The sequence below is a fragment of the Pagrus pagrus genome (assembly GCF_965226575.1).
Source record: "Pagrus pagrus genome assembly, chromosome: 4".
Lineage (NCBI taxonomy): Eukaryota > Metazoa > Chordata > Actinopteri > Spariformes > Sparidae > Pagrus > Pagrus pagrus.
The window spans coordinates 17,000,146-17,022,062 of NC_140188.1; the positions used below are offsets into that span (position 1 = coordinate 17,000,146).

The 21,917-nt window shown below is 40.2% G+C and overlaps 1 protein-coding gene across 2 annotated transcripts; it reads right to left on the reverse strand.

Annotated features, from left to right (window-relative positions):
* Positions 1 to 1,453: 1,453 nt before the first annotated feature.
* On the reverse strand, positions 1,454 to 21,818 carry unc119a1 (unc-119 lipid binding chaperone a1). 2 transcript variants are annotated; one of them, XM_084350629.1, is made up of 5 exons: positions 21,392 to 21,818; positions 4,677 to 4,790; positions 4,340 to 4,433; positions 2,607 to 2,779; positions 1,454 to 2,487 (listed from the first exon to the last, which is right to left on the reverse strand). In XM_084350629.1, the coding sequence occupies exons 1-5, from the start codon at positions 21,513 to 21,515 to the stop codon at positions 2,375 to 2,377; spliced, it is 618 nt and encodes a 205-aa protein (XP_084206755.1). In that variant the 5' UTR covers positions 21,516 to 21,818; the 3' UTR covers positions 1,454 to 2,374. The 2 variants fall into 2 exon arrangements, with proteins under 2 accessions (XP_084206755.1, XP_084206756.1); XM_084350630.1 differs by having other exon boundaries at positions 4,340 to 4,430; positions 21,392 to 21,816.
* Between the last annotated feature and the right edge of the window lie 99 nt (positions 21,819 to 21,917).

Consider the following 21,917-nt stretch of genomic DNA (forward strand, 5'->3'; position numbering starts at 1 on the left):
CTTCTGCTGTAACTGTCACATCTTTTACTATCTTCATCTACATCACACACCATCTGCAAACTTTACATGACATGCTTTATTTTAGCACTCCGGTTGACTGCTTTTGTAACTGCTGCTTTTGTAAAAATGTTGTGGTAAATTGATTCAAGAGTGTTATTTTTAAATAAATCTAAAAGATTTCCCTCTGCAACTGTCTTTTTGAATTCTTACTTCACCGTGTCAGACACAAATTATTAATCCAAGCAAAGTATTTTACGTCTTTAAACATGTCTGGAAGGGATTTTTAATTAGCGCTCTTTAAGTGATTGTTGGTAAATTTCCAAACCTGTGTCTGACGATTTTGTACACCCCAAAGTTTCTGAGTGCAACACCACTGTTATAAATACAAATCCCAGGTCTGTAACAATTTGTCAGACATAATGTAGGTGCTAGCTACAAACAAAACACATTACATCAAAACAATGTTATGTGTTTAAAATTTGTATGTTGAAATAAACATGTATGTAACACTGTGATCCTTCCCTCTCACTGAAGTTACATAGTGCAGAAACAAGTGACAGAGACACCATTCAGCCGATTACAAGACACTGTACCCTCAACAGAAGAGCTGCATGATATGGTCAAAAAGTGACATTGTTATTATTTTGACAGATATTACGATTGTGATATAATTCATGATTATCAAGGATAACTAAATTTGACATCGCAATTTTCATTGTCATTGAAAAACTAGTAAAATCATGATGATGTGGAGTTTCCCCTGGTCTCTGCCAAACAAACACATTTTATTACATCTGGAGAACAAGCTTTGTAGGCCAGAGAATCTCTGCAGCACTACAACATTTCATTAAAACACTGTTTTGTGACACATTTTGACTTTATAAAACAATTGCAGTTCTTGCGATTTGGATATTGCACTTAGATGTACTGCGATTTCGATTATTTTGTGCAGCCCTTTTGAAGCTGTAAGTTTAAGGGAAAAAGATAACCTTTAAACTTCAGGTATCAGGTAACATCTTCATTTCACAAATAATGAAGTAAGGCAACAGGGCTGACAAAAGAAATCCTGTGGAAGCCTATAAGTGACTATATCAAATTGAAAATGAAAATGTAAATACAAAATAGCATTGCAATTTTCCTCATACGTATGTGTTATTTGAGGGAAAATCAAAATCAAAATGCATTTATCGCATTTTAATTTTCACATACTAGAACAGACGTTCTATGAACACATAAAAACGAAAACGTAAAAGCTGTTTCACATTTCAATTTCAAAGACCCGCTCCACGTAAACACAATGCCAGCTGTATTCCTCATGTCTACTTGGTTTTCATACCTTTTATTTTGTCCATTTTTTGTAACCAACATGATTTTAACTCAACTGTTATATTTCTTTTTTTATTGATCATCATCGTTTTGAAGAAAACAAACAAGCAAACAATGGATAACAAGATTTCGAAAAAATCCCATATTTATTGCAGTGATGGAATTTCCGCTGTCAAAACTTTACATACTTTTTCATTTTATACTTAAAACATGAATCATAATTAAAGTGTACACAGTGTTCAGTACTACAGAGAACGTACCGGATATCAAAATTGGTATCTGACTTTTGGCTAACGTAGGTTTCCTGACACCTTCAAAATGGCTATTTATTTAAAAAACACTCCTGAAGTAGTAGTAGTAGTACTATGCACATGAAAACATACAACAAATGACACATTCACATTAGACAGAGTACACGTTTCTGCTTGTCATTCAAATGGACGACGACGGACCGAGATCGTAGGAGGAATCACTCAGATGTGTGCTACTAGAAATTTAAGAACCTTCAGGAGTAAAAATGTAATGAGATTCCTATACAAACTATATAAATGTACATCTGAATGGATTCATTATTATTCAAGTTTTTTTTTTTTTAAGGTTAACTTAATTTCTCTCTTTGTTGCCTCGTCTGGTTTAGCGAAGACAAACAACACTCACTGTCTCCTTGTTCTCTTCATGTTAACAGCTATCAAAACACACAAAATGTAAATGAACCAATGTTTTCCTGATGATCCAGTGGAACCCACATACACAGACTGAAATCAACAGTATGTACAGACACTGCATGTGTTTGCTGCCCACACACTCACTCACACACACTGATGATGATAAAACTGACAGAATTTGATGTTCCTGCAAAGAGAGAAATCTTATTATGGCCTGGCAGCTGAATACCTGAATGGAAATTCATGGAGTTAACAGGAGTGAGACAAGAGTGTTTAATGCCAGCGAACTGTCCATCGGTTCATCTGTTTCCGGTCCTGAAGTCGTACATGGATTCTGGAAAATGTCTAGAACAGGGAGGAGTGAAGGGTGGAGGCTGCTCTTCCTACGGCCCCCCACTGTAGGAATAGTCTGCCTTGTTGTGCATCACCAGCTTGTTGTCCACAAAGTAGAAGCTGTCAGACTGCGTCTCGTAAGGGTGCAGGATCATCTCACGCACTGAGAGAGAGGAGAGAGACACATGATACTCGGGAGTTTGCATCATTAAATCCTGTAAGATCTAATAAAACGTCTGTGTGTGGGTGTGTGTTTGTCTCTGGTGGTTACGTGACACTCACTGATATCCTCAGACAGCGCGGGGAACTCGTAGATGTGCTCACATGTGTTCTTGCTGCTGGGCATGCAGAAGCCGAACTCAAAATCAAAGCTCTTCAGCAGCTGATCGCGGAAGTAGTGTCTCTCAATCATACGGAAGTTGTTGATGGGTGTGTCTCCCACTGTGAACTCCACTCTGCAGAGACATGAGGGGAAAGTTAATTCACCAACATGAAGTTGACTTTTTCTCATAACCTTCGGGGCCTCGTTTTTGCAGTTTTGGCTTCCTCATCTGGGGCCTCAAATGGTCTTACAATCAATTCAATTCCTTCATTTGACATGGAAATGATCTTATCTCCAGGCAACGTCTAGACTTGATGAAAGTTATTGTCCTGCTGGTTATGTAGAGGTATTGCACACAATTTAGTTACGTGTGAAGACTTCAATCTCCTCTATTGCTGGAATCTCGTCTTTGTTTGCTTTGATTTTCTCTTGGCTGGCAGCGTTTAAGCATGTAAACAAAACATTGGAAATTATTTTAACTGTAAGTATGAATCTAAGAACATTTTATAAATGGGGACCCTGTTGGTAATAATAACATTGTTCTTACAAAAATAATTACCAACATATGGGAACATCATTACCACAAAGTCCATCGGGGCAAAAAAACGAAAAATTTGGAGGTAAAACTAAAAGTGTGCACACCAAAATGCAACATCCATAATGGTTTCACACAACTACAGTAAGCACATTATGTTATCCCAACTTGTGATCAAAGCACTTGTTACTCATTTGGTCACAAAGAAATCCCTATGCAAACTTTGAAGGTAAAACCAAAACATTATTTATTATCCAGGAACAGGTTGGGTCCTTGTAGAGTCATTTTAGTGATCTCATGGATTTCCATAATGATGTCCGGTTCGAAAAAAGCACACAGTTTAATATATATGGAGCTGGTTCATCTCGATGAGTCAGTTGTTGGGTTGGACTGAAATGAGTGACAGCGTGGGAGTCTGATGATGAACACCACTCAGGAACACTGACAGATATTTGGTATGTGACTCAGCAGGTGGGCCGGGCCGCTCTGTGTGTTCACACTGATCAGCGCCAGCCTGGCGCCCCACGCTGACACCCACACACACCTCCTACATCCGGGATGTGTCTTCTGTCAGTGTGGCAGGATCGACCGGACGTTACTGCATCATTCAGCTTTTTCACACAGACTATGTTTACATGCACTAAATATTCCAGTTTTTGCCCTTTTTCTAGAAAAGACAATATTCCTTCTAAGTTGTTTACAAGGCTGATGGAAATGAACAAAGCCTTCTTCTTCCAACTTTTTTGAAAAGGTAGGCACTGTGATATTTATGCATATCCAAACATCTGTTGATCTGAGCTGACAGGTGTGGCAGATCAAGATGCTGATTAAACAACATGATTAGTTCACAGGTGTGCTTTGGGCTGGTCTCAATAAAAGGCCTCTCTAAAATGTGGAGTTTTATCTGGAAAACACTCATTTATAAAGCGCTGAAATATGGACTTCACATGACGAGAGTTACAGATATTCCAAGATTTCCTAATGACTTTGCACGTCTTAATCTAAAATGGCACATTCTGAATATCCAAACAGAATATAGTCTTCACGGGACCCCTATCAATTTCAGAATATCGTCATATTAGGAAAAGATGTTGAATATTAGTCTGTACATAAACATAGTTTTCATTTGGATCAAATACACACTTAAGGTTAACTTACGTAGCTCCAACCTGCCGCAACTGCAGGAAGGCAGGGGTGAACTGGTATCGGACAAAACGGCCGGCATTGGGGTCACATTGCCTTTTGCCTGCTGCTAGAGAAGAGACAATAAGAAGAAAAAGAGTGAAAAAAGCTTTTTTAACTTCCACAGGCCGCAGTGTCTCTACTCGTTTATCCTCTGGGACAAGAAAATATCATACAATAACATTTAACAAATTAAAAACACTTTAAAAGACAAGTAAGATAAAAAAACAAAAACATTTGGCTCACATATAACAAAACATCAACCATAACTCCGTCTTCATACTATATAAAAATCATTATATGTTCCAGTGACCTGGTGCTGGAGGTTTGGTGATCTCAAACAGGACTGTCCCTGTTTCCATGTCGCGGATCTTAAACCTGGTGAAGTCGATCATGTGGACATTTTCTTCTGGAGAACACAAATAATCTGAAAAAGAGAGAAAATACTTGTTAGGCTGTGTTCTCTTCCTTCTCTTGACATGATATCACTGTGAATGTAGCAAACCTTTCATGTCAGGCGGCAAGCTGTCAATTAATGACAAACTGGCACCTCAGCAGATTTCTGCCAAGATTCAGTAATCTCTGTTGTTATTGGCATGTTTGAACCGATCTAATTTACAATAACTTCATTCATGCATCGATGCTTTTGGATGCTTACCACTGTAACCTCACAATAAGGCCAAGGATGTTGTTTGTTTTTTACATGCCAGATCTTTCTGTGTGCCAAAGTATTACGCAAACAGTAAGTACACACCTTCTGAATACCTCTGCTATAATAATACAGACTCAGAGAGTACTTCAGGTGATCTGCCAGACTCATTCGATGGGGAGGATACAAGCTGAAAAATGCTTTTGTGTTGCGAAGTCAAAATATGTACAGCCCATTCAGCGTATAATGTAAAATTAGTTCCCTAAACCTGACCAAGTATGTCCGTTCCCTAAACCTGTCCAAGTAGTTTAGTTCCCTAAACCTGACCAAGTAATTTAGTTCCCTAACCAAGTATTTTAGTTCCCTTAACCTATCCAAGTATTTTAGTTCCCTAAACCTTACCATGTATGTCCGTTCCCTAAACCTGTCCAAGTATTGTAGTTGCCTAAACCTAACTACGTATTTTGGTTGCTTAACCCTAACCAAGTATTTTAGTTCCCTATACTTAAACAAGTATTTTAGTTCCCTTTACCTGACCTAGTTTGTCCGTTCCCTTAACCTAACCAAATATTTTAGTTGCCTAACCAAGTATTTTAGTTCCCTTAACCTATCCAAGTATTTTAGTTCCCTAAACCTTACCAAGCATGTCCGTTCCCTTAACCTATCCAAGTATTTTAGTTCCCTAAACCTAACCATGTATGTCCGTTCCCTAAACCTGTCCAACTATTGTAGTTGCCTAAACCTAACTACGTATTTTGGTTGCTTAAGCCTAACCAAGTATTTTAGTTCCCTATACTTAAACAAGTATTTTAGTTCCCTTAACCTGACCTAGTTTGTCCGTTCCCTTAACCTAACCAAATATTTTAGTTGCCCAAACCTGAACAAACAGAAATCTTAACAAAAAGAAAATAATAAATGAACCATATGATAATATGTTCCAAGCAGGATTTAATCCTCAGTCTCTTGATGAAGAGTCACAAACATAACCCACTCAACCACGACAGCATGTTTAAAATGTGGTCTTCAATGTACTTTTGTGATCCTAAAACAACATTAACTATGATGTTCAGGGAACACCAATACGATGATATCAGATATGCCTAGCACTCACACCGCCTAACTACAATATTGCTGAGTAGACAGGTTGTGTCACACCATGTATGTTTTTTTATGTATTTACAGTCATTGGAAACTTTCTTCTCGCAGGTTTCTGTTCTCATTGAGCAGGAGGATTGTCAAGCTGAGTGAACACAAGCCCACTAAAAGACAGAAACCCAAGTACCCTGAGCAGGGTGACAGATTTGGCCATGCTGGCACTGTGTGTGTGTGTGTGTGTGTGTGTGTGTGTGAAACAGTCCCCTCCCAACGGGGCAGGATTAGACCTAAGAGGCTTATTGTGTTTTACCATCACATGGACTGACTGGTTGGGATACACACACACACACACACACACACACACACACACACACACACCCCTACTATCTCATTAGGGTTAAGGTAAGGGCAGCTATTATTGGCAGTCTAAGTTGCATAAGGGTTAAAGGGTCTTTCTTGCTGATGACCTTCTCATGCAAACAGAGTCAGGGGGCAACAATGGAGGTCAAAATAACATGTATTCATGCACATGTGTCTGCGCATACACACTCTCACACTGCTGCATCTTCTACTGTTTCCGAGGGTTAGTGAGCAGATGGACCACACAGGCTTTAGCCACCTGCTTGAAGATATTTATAGACATTTTCATTGCAGCACACTTTACCTGACAAACACCTTGTCTAAAAATGTCCCTCTTGTGAAACAGGACTATTTAGAGCTTCTTGCTTCGTTAGGTGGACTGCATGTTCTGACATTAATTATTTAAAGCTGAAACTTGAGCAAAGATGACAGAAGTGTCTTTTTTTCTTAAATTATCGTTCGTCCAGCGCAGACAAATACCACTGAATAATTAGGTGGAATTTAAATGTAAATATATATGATTTACAAAAGAGATTGAGTCAGGCTGCTTCATTTCCAAACCACGTGCGACGATGTGACCGACCTCATCAACACTTCTAAGCAAATGAACATGAAGAATGTGTTGTATTTATTGTTTTAGTGTTTCACGACGCTTCACGTCACTTATGGATCTTGTGATATGTTAATTCAAAATGTACAGATTTCTAAAAGCAATCTCTAAGCTTCAGTTATCAATCATGTCTATACAAATCAGTGACGTTTTGATGAATTATGCATTAAAGCATTCAAGAAATTGCTTTTACAACTACACTAAAAGGCTGGCTTTTACATACATACATCAAACCGTATTAAAACAGACCTCTTTTCTGTGTATGTAGCATTTTATATTAGAGCGAAGTACGTTATGTCATCATCTTGACTTGTGTAATTAGTATTTCCATGCTCTTTAATGGTCATCCGTCTGAAATGCACTTGATGCTAAAGTTAGCCACATTAAATGACATGTAGGGCTGAAAAAAAAATATATAGATTAGTGCCAGTTATTAACAATCAACAACCACATGACTTGGCTGCACAAACATGTCAAGAATTAGTGGGCAAATCATCAGTAACTGCAAAAAGGCATTTGTCTGTGTAAATGTAACACTTTACATGCGTTAATCATTTTTTTATTGGCCATGTGTGAGCGGGATGTAACATGTATTGTAAATATTGTATTGTATCGTATGTATTTAAACCCTGACACTTGGTCCACAGGTGGGGAGCATGGACATAAAAGCTTCTTCCCCCTGCTTGGGATGGATGTTTTCTTCAAACATTGTATATATGCATGTATGTATTTTTGTGCATTTGCAGAATCCATGAGGCTCATCCATGGTGATTATGTCCATATGGACGTGAGTGTTGAACATTATAAGACTGGTCAAGACATTTCCACGTAAAGCTGCTCTGGCTCATAAAGTCTCTTTATTTTGCCGTCCCAACTACAGTAAGAGGGTTAGAGAGCGGCTGTTTGATGCAGTGCCCTCTAGTGCCAGTTCATTTGATGTGAGGAGCTTATCTGCTCTGAGAATATTACTGTAAGCCTACTGTTAGTCTGAGACTTCTGAAGCAACAGCAAGGAAACTCCTTCACACACTATTTATAGAGCACTACTGTATGTAGCCTGAAGGTAATCATGGTGGGGGGTGAGTTTGAGATGGACAAGCTTCAAATAATCATCAAACTGGACTAAATACGGTTATATAATACTGATCCAAACTCTCTTTAGCTCACAGAGATGAATGTGGGCCACTCGTATTAAAAATATTTGCATCTATAACATGATTATACACAGCAATTTAACTTTACTGCTCCTCTTTACTGTGACAGTAGATGAGTGGTGTAATGTACATGTACACTTGGTCTCAGGCCAACTTACTGATGGAAAATGTCAATCCAAATGCAAACTATAATGTAACTGCAGCCTGAAAATGATCAGAGTGGAGGATTTATTGATTTGTATGTTTGTATACAGTATGTGGTACTGCTGACAGTGAACTTCACATCATGCCGTACTGAAAACAAATATCACAAACTCGTTGTGTGTTGTGTGGTCGAGTCTCAATATCTAGTAATGTGATTAATAAAGAGTTCATTAATAGGATTCATAACGAATCAATACAATTTGTAGGACTGTATTGATTGTAATTACCGTATACTGTATGGAATGCCAATTCAGTCAATATTAAATAAAAAAGTAAATAAATAAATAAATGTGGCAATGAAATAAATCTGAATATATAAATCAATCAATTTCTTTCATTTCAGGGGACTTTTATTTCATTATTCATTTCATAGGCACATTTATTTATTTTATTATCATATGTATTTATTCAATATTGACTAAAATGACATCCGTACATCAGTTTCTCATATAAATAACTTTAACAGGATCACACAAACCTTTTTGTCTGTCTTACAAAACAAAACACACCATAACCACACCAGAGAATATTTTATTATCTTTAACTTGTTTAATACCTTCTGAAGGCAGCGGCGATGTTCAAACTACAGTCACATCATATCAGTAGATGTAAATAGTGAGAGAGATCATCTTCCTTTTCCCTCAATGCAAAGCCCATTTCTAAAGGGTAAAATCTACTGGGTGTCTAAGGGTGTCATCTACTGAATTTATAATTTCTGTCAAAAACGGCACCTAATTGAAAATCTGCTGGCAGAGCGCTCTGAATGCATCTTGCGTATTTGTCACTGAGCAGCTCTCTTTGTGGGCAGATGACCGATAGATGTATTTTGTGAATTGGCTACTCGCCAAGCGTGCTGAAAAAGGCAGATGGAGCATTTCATCTGATAGCACAGCCAGTGAAGTCACTTTCTCCCAGTCCAGTGCAAGTATTCACACATATAACCATGTCAGTCCTCCAGTCTCATGGAGCCCGGAGCTGGTTACAGACATGAGATTTTTACAGCCGCTGCACATGGAGCAGCTTGACTGATGAAGCATGACTGTACTGTCTTTCAGAGATTTGTAGGAGTAGTAATAAAATCCTGCCCTTCTCAGAGGATCACTGTTTAGTGACAACAAAATGAAGTGTGAGCTGTGGGGCGAGAAAAGGAACAAAACACGCACTCTGAATGATGAGAGTCATTTTCCGTTTGTGTGAGACAGAGAGGGAGAAAAGAGACCGAGGATACAGAGGAGGAAGACAGAGACAGCCTTAACTACTGTATCTGATGAATGAGGCGTCTTATACAGGCCTCAGTCTGTCTGTTTTTATGATGGAGCTTGCATTTGGGATTATTTAGGATTATTATATAATGCATTTCTTATTTTGGGTAAAACATTCTCATTTGTCAAAGGGCAGACAGATTTCAAACTGGTTTCTGAAAGCATCCAGTGAGGACAAATCCATCAATGAAGTGGTCATTGTTCTGGTACACCTAGTCTGTTCATTAAATCATATTCATATCAGTAAATTCATAGTAATTCAATCACATTACACATAGTGAACACTGATACTTTACATGGGAGATTCAGGTAATGAGTACAACTTACTACTCAAGGCATGTACTTGAGTACACTTTTGAGGTACTTGTACTTGAGTATTTCCATTTTCTGCTACTTTATACATCCATTCCACTGCATTTTGAGGGCAGTTATTGTACCTTTTACTCCAATACATTTATTTGATAACTTTAGCAACTAGTTACTTTGCAGATTGCATGCTGCATCAGAGCCAAAGCAGAGCCAGTTACTTACTAACACTGTCTGCTATAAAAAGAAGAAGGCTGAATATTGGATCCAATAATCGCCAAAGTAACTTTTAACATGATATATTTATTTTTACTTAAAGTATGACTCTCGGACACTTTTCACAACACTGGTATCAAACCACTTGGATACTCACAGTACATTTTATAATAATACAATATACAAACCATTTAAAATACAATGAAAAGTTTTTTATTGAAAGCTAGTGTGAAATATCTCCAGTGACGTCTGCAGTTTGTCTGTCCATTTAATACAGAGCTACAGCCAGCATTCAGTTAGCTTAGCTTAGCTTGACTATGGACCATAATCACACGGTGGCCATTTTTCATTATTTCATTGCTTGTGGATTGATCGGGAACTGAAAAGACGATGGTTGATGAAAAATCTGGAGGGACATATTTGATACCCTGTAGCTACCATTACTGTTTGATTGCGTTCAGTGTGTTTTATATCCAGGCTTAAATAAATGTGCATTATTTCAGAATTAATTACTCCTTTTTTCTATCTTATCGTGAAACACTATCAAATGGTAATGTTAGGTAGGAAGTGGCTGAATGCTAAAGCTAGCTGTTGTCTAACGGAAGCTACTAGGTTACCTTGAAATATGTCCCAATGTCCCTCCAGGTTTTCACTATCTGTTCTTTGCAGCTGGTGACGCATCAGGAAGCGATGAAACTATAACAATATGTCAGATTCCCTGCCCATGACGTCAGAGGAAAATGGCCGCCCAGTAAAACCAACACAGTTTGTTTATCGTATAGATTAAACAAGATGTAACATGTTATTAAGGGAGCCTCTGAGGTTTTGTTAGCTCTGAACAGAGCCAGGCCAACTGTTTCCAGTCTTTCTAGTCTGCTAAGCTGCGCTAACCGTCTGCTGGCTTTGGCTGCATATTATCTATACAGATATGAGATCAGGTATCTGATCCTGTTACTCTTGGCGAGAAAGTGAACGCAGTAAGCGTATTCACCAAAATGTCGAACTAGTTAGTTAAAAATGCGCTCTAGCTCCAACACAAGTCGTCCTCTTCTTTCAACCATACTGGAGACATAGTTGTCTGAGTCATTGTTAAGCGACTGTGCAAGTAGCATCCGTCTGCAAACAGCAAACTATTAAAAATAAATCAAATAAATAAATCCCTGCAGACTGAATCACCTTGTCTTTAAACTATGAGGGTAAATGATATACATGTTCATACCTCAGTCCCTTCTTTCTTTCACGCACACACACACACACACACGCACACACACGAAGTGCTCCACTTCACTTCCTTCAACACTGTCACCTAGCAACGCTCCTTCTGATAGTGTGCCAGCTCGATTAGCCTGTCTTTTCCCTTCCCCTCATCCACCTGGCTGCTCCGCAACAACAAGGTGCAGCAGCGAATCAAAGGAGAGTATCTCAGGTTAGGCATCAGTGGTATGCAAATGAGATGTTCCTCGTAAACCTGAGGCCTCTTCCTATAGACTGAGGGCATCTTTTTGTCTGATTTAACAGCCTCGGAGCGCAGGAAGCCGAAGGAGCTGGAAGACTCGATACAGAATATTAAGAGGGTGTGTGTCAATTACAACATGACATGATAGATTACACTTTATTGTCCCTGTAGGGAAGCATGTCATTAACACCCAGCACAGGTGATCTGCCATAATTACACGCTGCTCTTTCTGCACTTATTCGGAGGAGGAATTTACAAGTCCACGTTTACTTTTCACATCTTATCTTGATTTCATTGTGTCTAATTTCTTGTTTTTAGCCGTACAAATGATCTGGCTGAGTGTTTTCTAACAATCTCTATCATCTATGATAACACACATTATTCACAACCCTCAAGACCAACAGCAGACTCTTGTTAAACACAGCACTTTTCACTCCACTGGAACACAAAGTCAACAAAGTCCTGAAAAGATCCGTTCGGCAGAAGCCTTTCTGAAGAGAGTAAAATTAGCACCAAGTCTTGAGTCATGCTGTGTTCCTGTGTCCAGATACACAGAGCCTGTCTGACACCAAAATGGCATTCATAAAGAGCGAGCGAGCTGCCACTTATAGCTCCTTAATCCCCAAGATTAGCATGGAGTTACAGACTTTCAGCCACAGGGATTGACTTCACATGCCTTATTCTTTCCATTTGACTCTGTGGTTTCCGATCAGTGCCGAGACTGCGTGTTCGATTAATCCCACAACATGAAGAAGAACAATGCGGACATGTTTACTTATCTCCACGGTGAAATCCACAGCCAAAGGCAGCTAGTGACATTAGCATTACATCTTGATGTTCACATCATGATTTACAGTGCACCTGTGTATGGCAGGCTTTTTCATGTCTCTCCGTTAACAGCACCTGTAGGCAAACTGCCGAACCTTGAGGTTCATGCAGAGGTTGCATTTATGAGCAGCTGAATGCAGATGAGATTTTGTCCTCTTATCTTTCTCTGGCCTGCATCAACCAGTTGGGAAAAAAAGAAAGAAATCTGTGAAAGGGTGTTATGGGGACGGATACTGTGATATAAGCTCCCTGGGAGAGAGTGGCATTAAAAAAAACATTCATATTTGTGCCTTCGATATGAACGTACAGTTATCTTAGCTTAGCATAAAGATTGGAAATAGGAGGAAGCAGTTGGCCTGGATCTGTCTGAAGGCAACATAATTCTTCTACTAGCACCTAAAAAAATCACTGATTATTAGATATGAGGATTGTAAGGAGACACACCAAGACTGTTTTGGTGAGTTTTATTTCGATTCTGTCAAGTTTGAAGTGTGTTGAGTGTGTGCGAGGCAGTTAAGCTCATTGTAGACATACTGTGTACAGTTGTGTGTTTCTTTTTAGTAAGGAAAGTAAAAATATTTCCTTTCTTTCGTTCACTTATTAGAGTAAAGAGATATCCTGCTTTTACATCTCCTCTTGAGGGACAAGGTGGACAGGACGAGACAGGACGGGCCAGGCCTAGCTGGTTAGCATGCTAACTTCAGTTGACATCTCCGCGACACAGAAGCCTGACGTCTGCGTTGTTTCTTCGCACTCTGTTGATATGTCAGTTCATTTTTAAAAGTGTTTTTGAAACTAAAACTCTGGCCATATCTCACAAATTCCAACTTGAAAGAGTGCCTTTTTGTAAACGACTTCATATTCAGTTCAGCATCACTCTCACACAGGGAAGCCTCACAGCCAAAGGTAAAAAAATCTGCTTATCAGCACTTTGATGGCTTGTTAATTATAACAATAAAAAATCCCAAGATGTTAGATAAGAAGATTGATACCACTTTCATTTAAATATGACGCTACAGCCAGCAGTGGGTTCATTTAAACAAGCGTGTAAATAGGAGGAAACAGCTAATAAAGCTAACGAAATTCACCAACCAGCACCTCTATAGCTCAACAACAACATGTAATTTATTTCTGTTTATTTAATATTTAGTGGTGAGTTCAGAAGTGCTGATCACACACTGACACGCGGTGACGGCTCACAGCCAAATTTAGGGTCGTGCTCTGAGAGGAACCTGAAGTGACACTAAGGATTTGTCTGTCCTCCTCCCTCCACTCCTCCCCTCCTTCCCATAAGCATGATCTAAAAAAAGAAAAAGCTTTGCAGACAGTGACAGTTTGTACCAAGAAAATCAAAATTTCTGATTATTGTGACAACTTGTACGATTTTTCATTGAATTACTCTGAAGAAAACAAATCACTCAGTGCTGCATCTTCAGTGAAAAACAGTAGAGTGGTGTTATATTTGTGGAATGAATGTCTTTTTACTGACAAAAGTCACCATGCTAAGAAGTACAAAATGATGTGATTCCAGCTATTATTGCCCGTCCATGTGAGCTCCCACTTGTAACGCATTTGTACAACAGGTTATTGTAAGCAACAGCAGCATTTCTCCTGCTCTAACGTCTCCCTTTATTCACAGCCGGGTGCCTAAAAGAAAGTAAATCCAGTCCTTGAATAAAACAACTAGTTATTTTATTATATTTATATTGATGCCTACTTTTATGGAGTCTATAAATCTTATTCATGAGACTAAAAGTTCCCTCACGTCAGTCTCCTAGGTTAAAGTTGTCACAATGAATGACGAGTAAAGGCAGCCACCTCTACAGCAATACAGCAAAAACTGAGAATGAGGCTGGCTGCGTTCTGTTCAGGATCATCCCTGTTTAATCTGATTTAGATCTTTCAGAAACTTCATCCAATCAGGACAAGGTAGGACATTAACTGTGTCAGCTAAGCAACCCTGGACATACATGAATAGAAAATGATGTATTAGAGTGTTTGAGGATTTTTGTGTGTGTGTTTCTGAGCAATCGTGGCCAAAGATCCCGGGGTCAGCATTCACCCAAGGGGTCACAAGTTGAATCTAAGGGGATGTGATCACCGACTGCTGCTCACTGTACTGTGCTGTAGCTAGCTGCTGTAAGCTGGTTAGCTCAGTTAGCTGAGCAGCTAGTGGCACTATTAGCTGACTGGCAGTGTTGATGTTTACACCACGGCAACGGAAACAGGCTCAGCAGCCTCCAAGTTAACACGACCAATTTGGGAAACGACCACAGCCTTCAAGAACCGACGGATGCCAGTTTGACGACAGGCGATACTGCGCCATCGTTGTATTAAGACACAGGACAGGCCGCACGACCTTTACGGGGTCACAAGGCCAAAAAGGTTGGGAACCTCTGGTTAGGACACTGCAACCATGTTGAGCTTGGATCATAATTATGTACTTACGAAAAGCCTGTTGGCTGACATACTGTAGTTATCATGTGTAAGCCACTGAAAATCCACTTGTGCCATCTAAGAGTTATATCATCCACGATCTGGCACGTATTAGCAGAGAGGGAGCATCTGACTGGGGGAAATTTATGCTGCTGCTCTCTGGATTTCGGCCTGTGTGTCTAATTTTGTAGAGACGCACTTCGAAAGGGGTTACCAGCAAAGATTACAAGCAGAGCGTGTTGAACATCTGACATCTTCCCCCCAGCAGCGACAAGGCCTTTGGGATTATTCATCTTTTATTGGTACAAGGGGTCTTCTGCGCTTCTTTGCAAGTTGGTCTATTCAGTGAAAACTATGGACTGTAACACAGTAAACTCTTACATAATGCTCCTTCGACATGTTAAAATTTGGTGCCTCAGAGCGTAAGACCGGCCATCAGCAGTGTTGATTACTGATGTGGATGCAACGAGCCAGCTCTCTCCATGTCAAATCACTCTGAAAGAGCAACCTTGTGACAGCTGTGCATGGTAGATTAAGAACCGGCAGCACCAATCAATTTTAATTAAAGCTGCATCCATTGTGTTGGCAGACATCACAGAGTGGAAATCCCGCCTGACGTAGATAAAGCGCTGCTCTGTGTCCCACACTTATTAAGGCCAAATAATTGATCACCCATTAGTGTAAAAGGAACCAGACTATACCGACAGAGGATCTAGTGAGGTAGAAGTCCTACATCCCATAACGCTATAATTATTTTAAAGTTGTGTTTCTTCTTATTGTCTGTATCTATTCTTGTGAATAATTTTGGCATTGCTGCTCATCTGACACTTCAAATGCAACTTTTGAAACTGACAATCTAACAAACACATCCACTTCACAATACCAAGATCTCTTTTTTTTCACTTTCCATACAACTCCTTAATTCCCTTTGCCTTTGACAGACAAAGTGAGCACCATTATGCCCCGAGGGCAGGCCTTTCTCCCAACCATTGTGTGGCCAGTTACAACAGATACAACCACTTTTGCTTTAAGACATGAGACGTTGAGACGTAAGATGTTTTTCTCTATCCTCCATCTGCAGCTGTGTGCTTTTATGTGCTTACAGGTGAGTCTTACTACACTAGTCAAGGGCCCATCAGGACACTGAAAACAGTTTTGACATTGTGGACGTTAGCAGATCCCTGTATTCTGGATAATGTATTCTCAAAGGGAGTGATGGGAGATAAGGTTCGAAGTCCTTGTCTGTGCTAAAATAAATACATTTATCTCAAGTTAATCTGGCAGCCTGAGTTCGCTGTACCAAGTGATTATCTTCCAACATAACATGTTAGTTCAGAAATTCAACTCAGGATACTGCCTCATGTTTGTATGCCTCCGTGCACCAGTGAAGTTGTTGTTCTTGAGCTATGGTCTATAGACTAAAATCTAGTCAGTTCGTCCTTGAGTCAAAGTGAACATTTGCATCAAATTTGAAGGATTTCCTCGAGATATCGTGTTCACAAGAATAGGACGGACACACAGAGAGGGAATTTTGTTCTAAAAGAATAAGTAAAACTCTCAGAATAAAATTGAAGCAGGCTAAACATTCGGTCCAATGCAGCTCTATGTGGCACGGCCCTTCATTGGGCAATCAAAAACATGCAAGTACGCATTCCTGGTGGACTTCTTTGTAATGTGAATGCTGTATTTCTACTAGGACTGCAGCAACTAATTGATTAAATCAGTTCAAATCAATTATAAAATCTGTTGGCAACAAATCCCATCATCGATTAGTTGGGTCTATGTTATGATGCAAAGCATACACTGTGGTAACAGGTTGGGGGGCAGTAAGCCAGCTAATGCTGCACCTCGTGTAGCTCATGTAAAGAATTATAAGAAATGATGCCGTCTCCTGACTCTGCAGTAAGTGTTTGAGAATTCCACTTGACTTGTGTCCATTTTAGTGGACAGACACATGATCACAGGTTCAACTCAAAAGACATAACGGATAGAAATACCTTCTGCTTGTTTTCTCTCAGTTTGTTATGTAGTCAGGCCCCTGCAAATATTTTAAAGCTAACACTTTACGATACAAAAATAGGTTGAAGCCATGATAGCTTTGCAGAATGTTACTTTCAGTGTCAGATCAAACACACTAATCTGTTACTCCAACTGGACTTCCTGGATAATTGTCTCACTTGCACCTCGAACAACGCAGGTGGCTGTTTTCATCCTGAATCCCCACTAACAGTGAGTCACTGCAGGGATCTGGAGCTCTAACATTGGTATGATCCAACTGAGGAGTGTGTCATTTTAAATAGATGATTTCCATTTAAAAACTCTTGCAGTGTAATTGAATGACTGAGGAGCATCTTGTGTAAGAAGCACAGTTTTCACTTTTCATCCACAGGAAATCCTCACTCTCTCTCTGACTCCACTGCACTTACATGGAAACACAATTAGACATGGCGGATGAGAGGAAAGTGGCTACAACAGAGCAGCAAATAACTATTTCAACACAGAACAATTCCAGAAAATTTGACTTTAAGTGTTGGAGAAAAATATATGTTAATTAAAACCAGAGACAACTCTTTGTCGCCCCTTTACTGTCCATCAGTAACTACTGTAATTCTTGTTATTAGATTAAAAACACAACATTCGTTCAGTTACAGCAGTATTTCTGTTTATCTGTTTATCATAAATCATCCATCATGTAAACAGTAAACTGATAATGTGCCATTTTTCATATCCCAGCAGCGCCTCTCTGCTGCCTGGATTATATTTCTTCTCCTCTCTGCCTGCGTGACAATGAGGCGCTGTGCCTCCCTTATCAGCACTGAACCACCGTGACAGACTGGAGCTGGGCTGCCCCAAAATGGTGGCATTTACCTCCCAAAAGCAAGACTGGAGAAGTCATTCACACTGTAGGGTGAGGCATTTTCTGCTTCCCCCTTCTCCAACTGTGATTTTCTTTCTCTTGCAGCAGAAAATGATTGTCTGAATCGTGCTGCGCACTATGCTTATCTCGGCGGTGGAGGTCTTTTGTAAGGCCGGTCGTTTAAAATGATTGCGGAAATTTTGCTCTCATCACCGAACAGGAAATAAGGAAGGAGATTCAACATCAGTTCATTCGAATAAACCCAAATATCATCCAGCCACCGCTCAAATTAAAAGAAGATTTATTGCTGACTGGTTGTGAGAATATCTATTTTTTAGTGGATCTTACACATATTTTATTTGTCTAGGACGATCAGAAGCCAGAACATTTCTAGTCTGATATCCACAATGTAAACAAACTCACTTACACTTCAGGCTCATTAATTACCTGAGGTGTATCACGTCATTGCAGAATGCTGCGTTAAAGCCCTCCTGACATAATCCAGATTACTTAGATGTCAATGGAGAGCGGAGATTACCGCACCATCATGAGTGATTTAGGTATAATTGCACTGACAGAGCTTGAGTGCTGCTTTTCCAAATGAAAACAGATGTGATGGTCTGAGAGGGGATGAGAGCAGAGAGATGGTGTGAAGGTTTTTCGGGGATTCAGTTTTGACTTCATGGTCAATCACTGCTCTGAACATGAATGAATTCAATTTAATGGATTATTTGTTTCTTGTGTTTTGTGTTGTCAGTTCGTTAAAGGATCCAACTGACTGACTTGAGAGTGAAAGCAGGTGTTAACCCTGCTGTTGTTGGAGGCACTTGGATTACTAATAGTGACAATAATCTGATGTGGGTTTTCCTCATGTTGTGTATCTATACGTTTGGTTTAAAGATAACGAGTGGGGGTTAAATGCAGAGTAATGTCTGACTTTGACAAAAGAAAATCATTACACGTTCAAAAATCTAAACTTTATGTGGAATTATTGTTGGCAGCGCTGTCGCAAAGACAAACACAGGACGAAATGTGTTTATTCATTCATTGAGTCTCTAATGGAGATTGTATCTCTGCTGTACGGTTAAATTAAATTCAAGCTGTTCCCCAGAATTACTCCAACACAGATTAGCTAAAATATATCCTTCTGTTAACTCTATCTGCCCCAGGTGCTGTAACCCAGTCTCCCTGGGACACATGCTCTGGTCCTGTCCCTCCCTAGTCAATTTCTGGACTCCCATATTTGAAAACTAACCCACTCACCACAGTGTAATGTCAGTGGAAACCTGGGCTACAAACCTTCAGAGGAAGGCAACAGCATTCAATAGCATGCAGACTGATTCTTATGAATTGGAAATCTGACAAACAACCCTCTTCAAGAGATGGATACAGGAGGTGCTGTCATTGCTCCAGCTTGAGAAAATAAGACAAACTTTGAATTGATCTTATGACAAATTCACTAAACTATGGTCTCCATGTAAAGGATTGACTCTCTTTTCAAACTTCTTGTTTGTTTGTTTTCTTTCTGTTTTTGTGCTGGTGATAATGGTGGGCATATATGTCTGTGTATGTATGTATGTGGTTATGAAATGATGATTGGGACGCCAGTCTGCCTTCATTTTACTACGAGGCTCATAGGGGACCAATCTAAACGCTGATGATGTCATTATTCTATTGCCATTTCATTCTGCAATCAGTATTTACTTCATGATAATAAGTTAAATCTAAAAACCTGTCCACTGCCAGTTTAAAGTCCACTTTCAATGTATTAGAAATGTGTGCTCAGTGGGCTAAGCATTAATAATAGTGTTAGCATTCATTCTACAAAGTCGCTAAGCTACATCTTCAAGAATAAATGATGCGTGGTACCATTCACATTAAGGACGAGGATTAGCGTCCTGTTACCATGGAAATACTGGTTCGGGTTAAGTGACTGGATGCAGTCACGCCCATAATTTGCAAAAGATATCACAGAGGCTACGAATACGGTGGATAATGGCGAAATCTGTGATGTGCGGTTATATTGTGCCAATATTCTGTTGATGATATGACTTGCGATAAAAAAACCAAACCTATATAAGATCTCCTCTCCTTCCTCAGCCATCGTGGTAGCTAACTTTGCAATCGCTACCAAATGGAAACCAATCTATCTGATGGTAGCTGACGGCTGGCTGGGTCTCCATCTCAAGCACGCTGATTGTGAATCCATGTTGCATGTAAATAAAATATACATCTTTTTCAACCGTAACTTAGTTATAATACTTCACTTTGTATATACTGTTAATAGTTTACTGTTCCTTTTTTGTTTATTGTGTTTTTAGCATTTTTGATCATTAAGAAAATCATGTAGGTGTTTTTAACTAGCGAGGTTAGCCCAAGCCCTGAGGAAGAAGCCAACTTTCATAGTGGCTGAACCGTGTAATTACAACGTCATGTGATGCACCGGGACCCAGTGACTTCTTTCAGTAAGCCAACATTGTGAAAGAAGCGGCAAAATGACTTGTTTGACTATTATCAATTAAGACATTCAGTCCAATAAAATTTGAAAAGTCTAGAAGAGCCGCAAGATTAAATCATTTTTAATTCTATTCAAGGTAGCCGGGCGCTAAACTGGTAGTTATCCGGCCCGGTTGGTGAAAGTCTTGAGTGCGCACGCTCTACAGGCCCCACAACGCGGAAGATCCGGGTAACTTTATACCCAGGAAGTCGAGCCATTTTGTCTTCATGCGCCACTGAGCAACATTTTAATATATAGGTGACAAAGCAAACAGTAAGGTGAAGTATTTGACCAAGTTACGGATGAAAAAGCACTGAGGTAACTACAGACGAATACTGTAGAGTCCGCAGCCTAATCCAGGAGGCAGTGTCTGACATAATGTAGTACCCATGAGACAGATTGTTAAAGTTTGTGTAGTTCCTCTCCTCTGACTTCAGGTCAGAGCCTTTAAAATCCGGCTCTGTGACATAATATGGAAACACTTTCATAAGATGTTAAACAACAGGCTTGTGTGTAGTCTTCCTCTCTTGCATTAGTTTCAGCTGACTGTCTTACTCTGTAAGGAGATGTAATCAGCCGATCCCATCTCCGGCCACCTGTTACCTCAGAGCTACAGGTTGTCTTGAGACGAGGATGTAGTAGGAGCCAGATTTTCCTCAGCAGGATTTGAGCAGCACACCAGGAAGTACACACAGTCACCTGCTCTCTCTTTCAATGCCTGCACACTGAGACACAGAGCACCTCCAGACACACACACGGGTGTTACACAGGGAAACTCAACATGCTACTCGTCCCATACAGCGTGAAATAACAGTACCTGTCTTCAGGTGGTGTGTTAAACCTGTAACTGCCCACTGACTGTGACACACACTGGTTTAAAGTCTTATTTAAAGCTGCAGAGGTCCTCTCAGGCTGTGTCGCTGTCCATGGTATCTATGTGTGGCTCCTCGACACAGCCAATCAAACCAGTAAACTAACACTGGGAACGTGTTTCATTATGAACAAGGAGGCAGCAGCAGATGGTTCACACTAATCTCCTCTAACTGTAAAGCTTTAACTACTCTTCTCACAGTGCCAATTACAGTCGCAGGTTACTTACTCTTGGTGATCTTCTGCAGCCCAAGCACATCCTCGGGCGTTATTACGGTATTTCTGCGCAGTTCTTCTTCAGTTGTAACCGGGATCCCCATGTCTGATGAGTTGCAGCCTTGCTGCACTTTCATGTCCAGCAGAAGAGGGCTGTTCGGTGTGAGACCTGGACAGGGACTGAGGCTTTCTGCTGCTCTCGGCGTCGTCGCCGCAGGAGCCGATTTACTTGCGTCGCAGCCTTTAGTTGCGCGCTGGCTAATACACCGCACGGCAAACAGGCTCTGCGCTGCTCCAAGAATAACTCATTCTCCGTGCCTCCTCCCCTTCTCGATCCGGTAAAAGATAAAAATCAGCCCCTTAGCTCCCTCCCCTCCCGCGCTCAAGGCTCATCGGCTCTCTCACAAGCTATTTAATCCAAATCCTGTGGCTTTACCCCGACCAGTGGTGCGTGGCTCACAGTCTGCGCACCTCGTCATCTGCTGTGATACACCGGCGCGTGCATGGCTGGGCTTTACTCAGGAGAAGTAACTGATTAC

Coding starts and splice junctions, on each gene's coding strand:
- unc119a1 (XM_084350629.1), bottom strand. CDS start 21,515: ATGAAAGTGCAGCAAGGCTGCAACTCATCAGACATGGGGATCCCGGTT. Junction 4,791..21,391: donor GCTGCAGAAGATCACCAAGA/GTAAGTAACCTG, acceptor TCTCTTTTTCAG/ATTATTTGTGTTCTCCAGAA. Junction 4,434..4,676: donor CACCAAACCTCCAGCACCAG/GTCACTGGAACA, acceptor TCTCTTCTCTAG/CAGCAGGCAAAAGGCAATGT.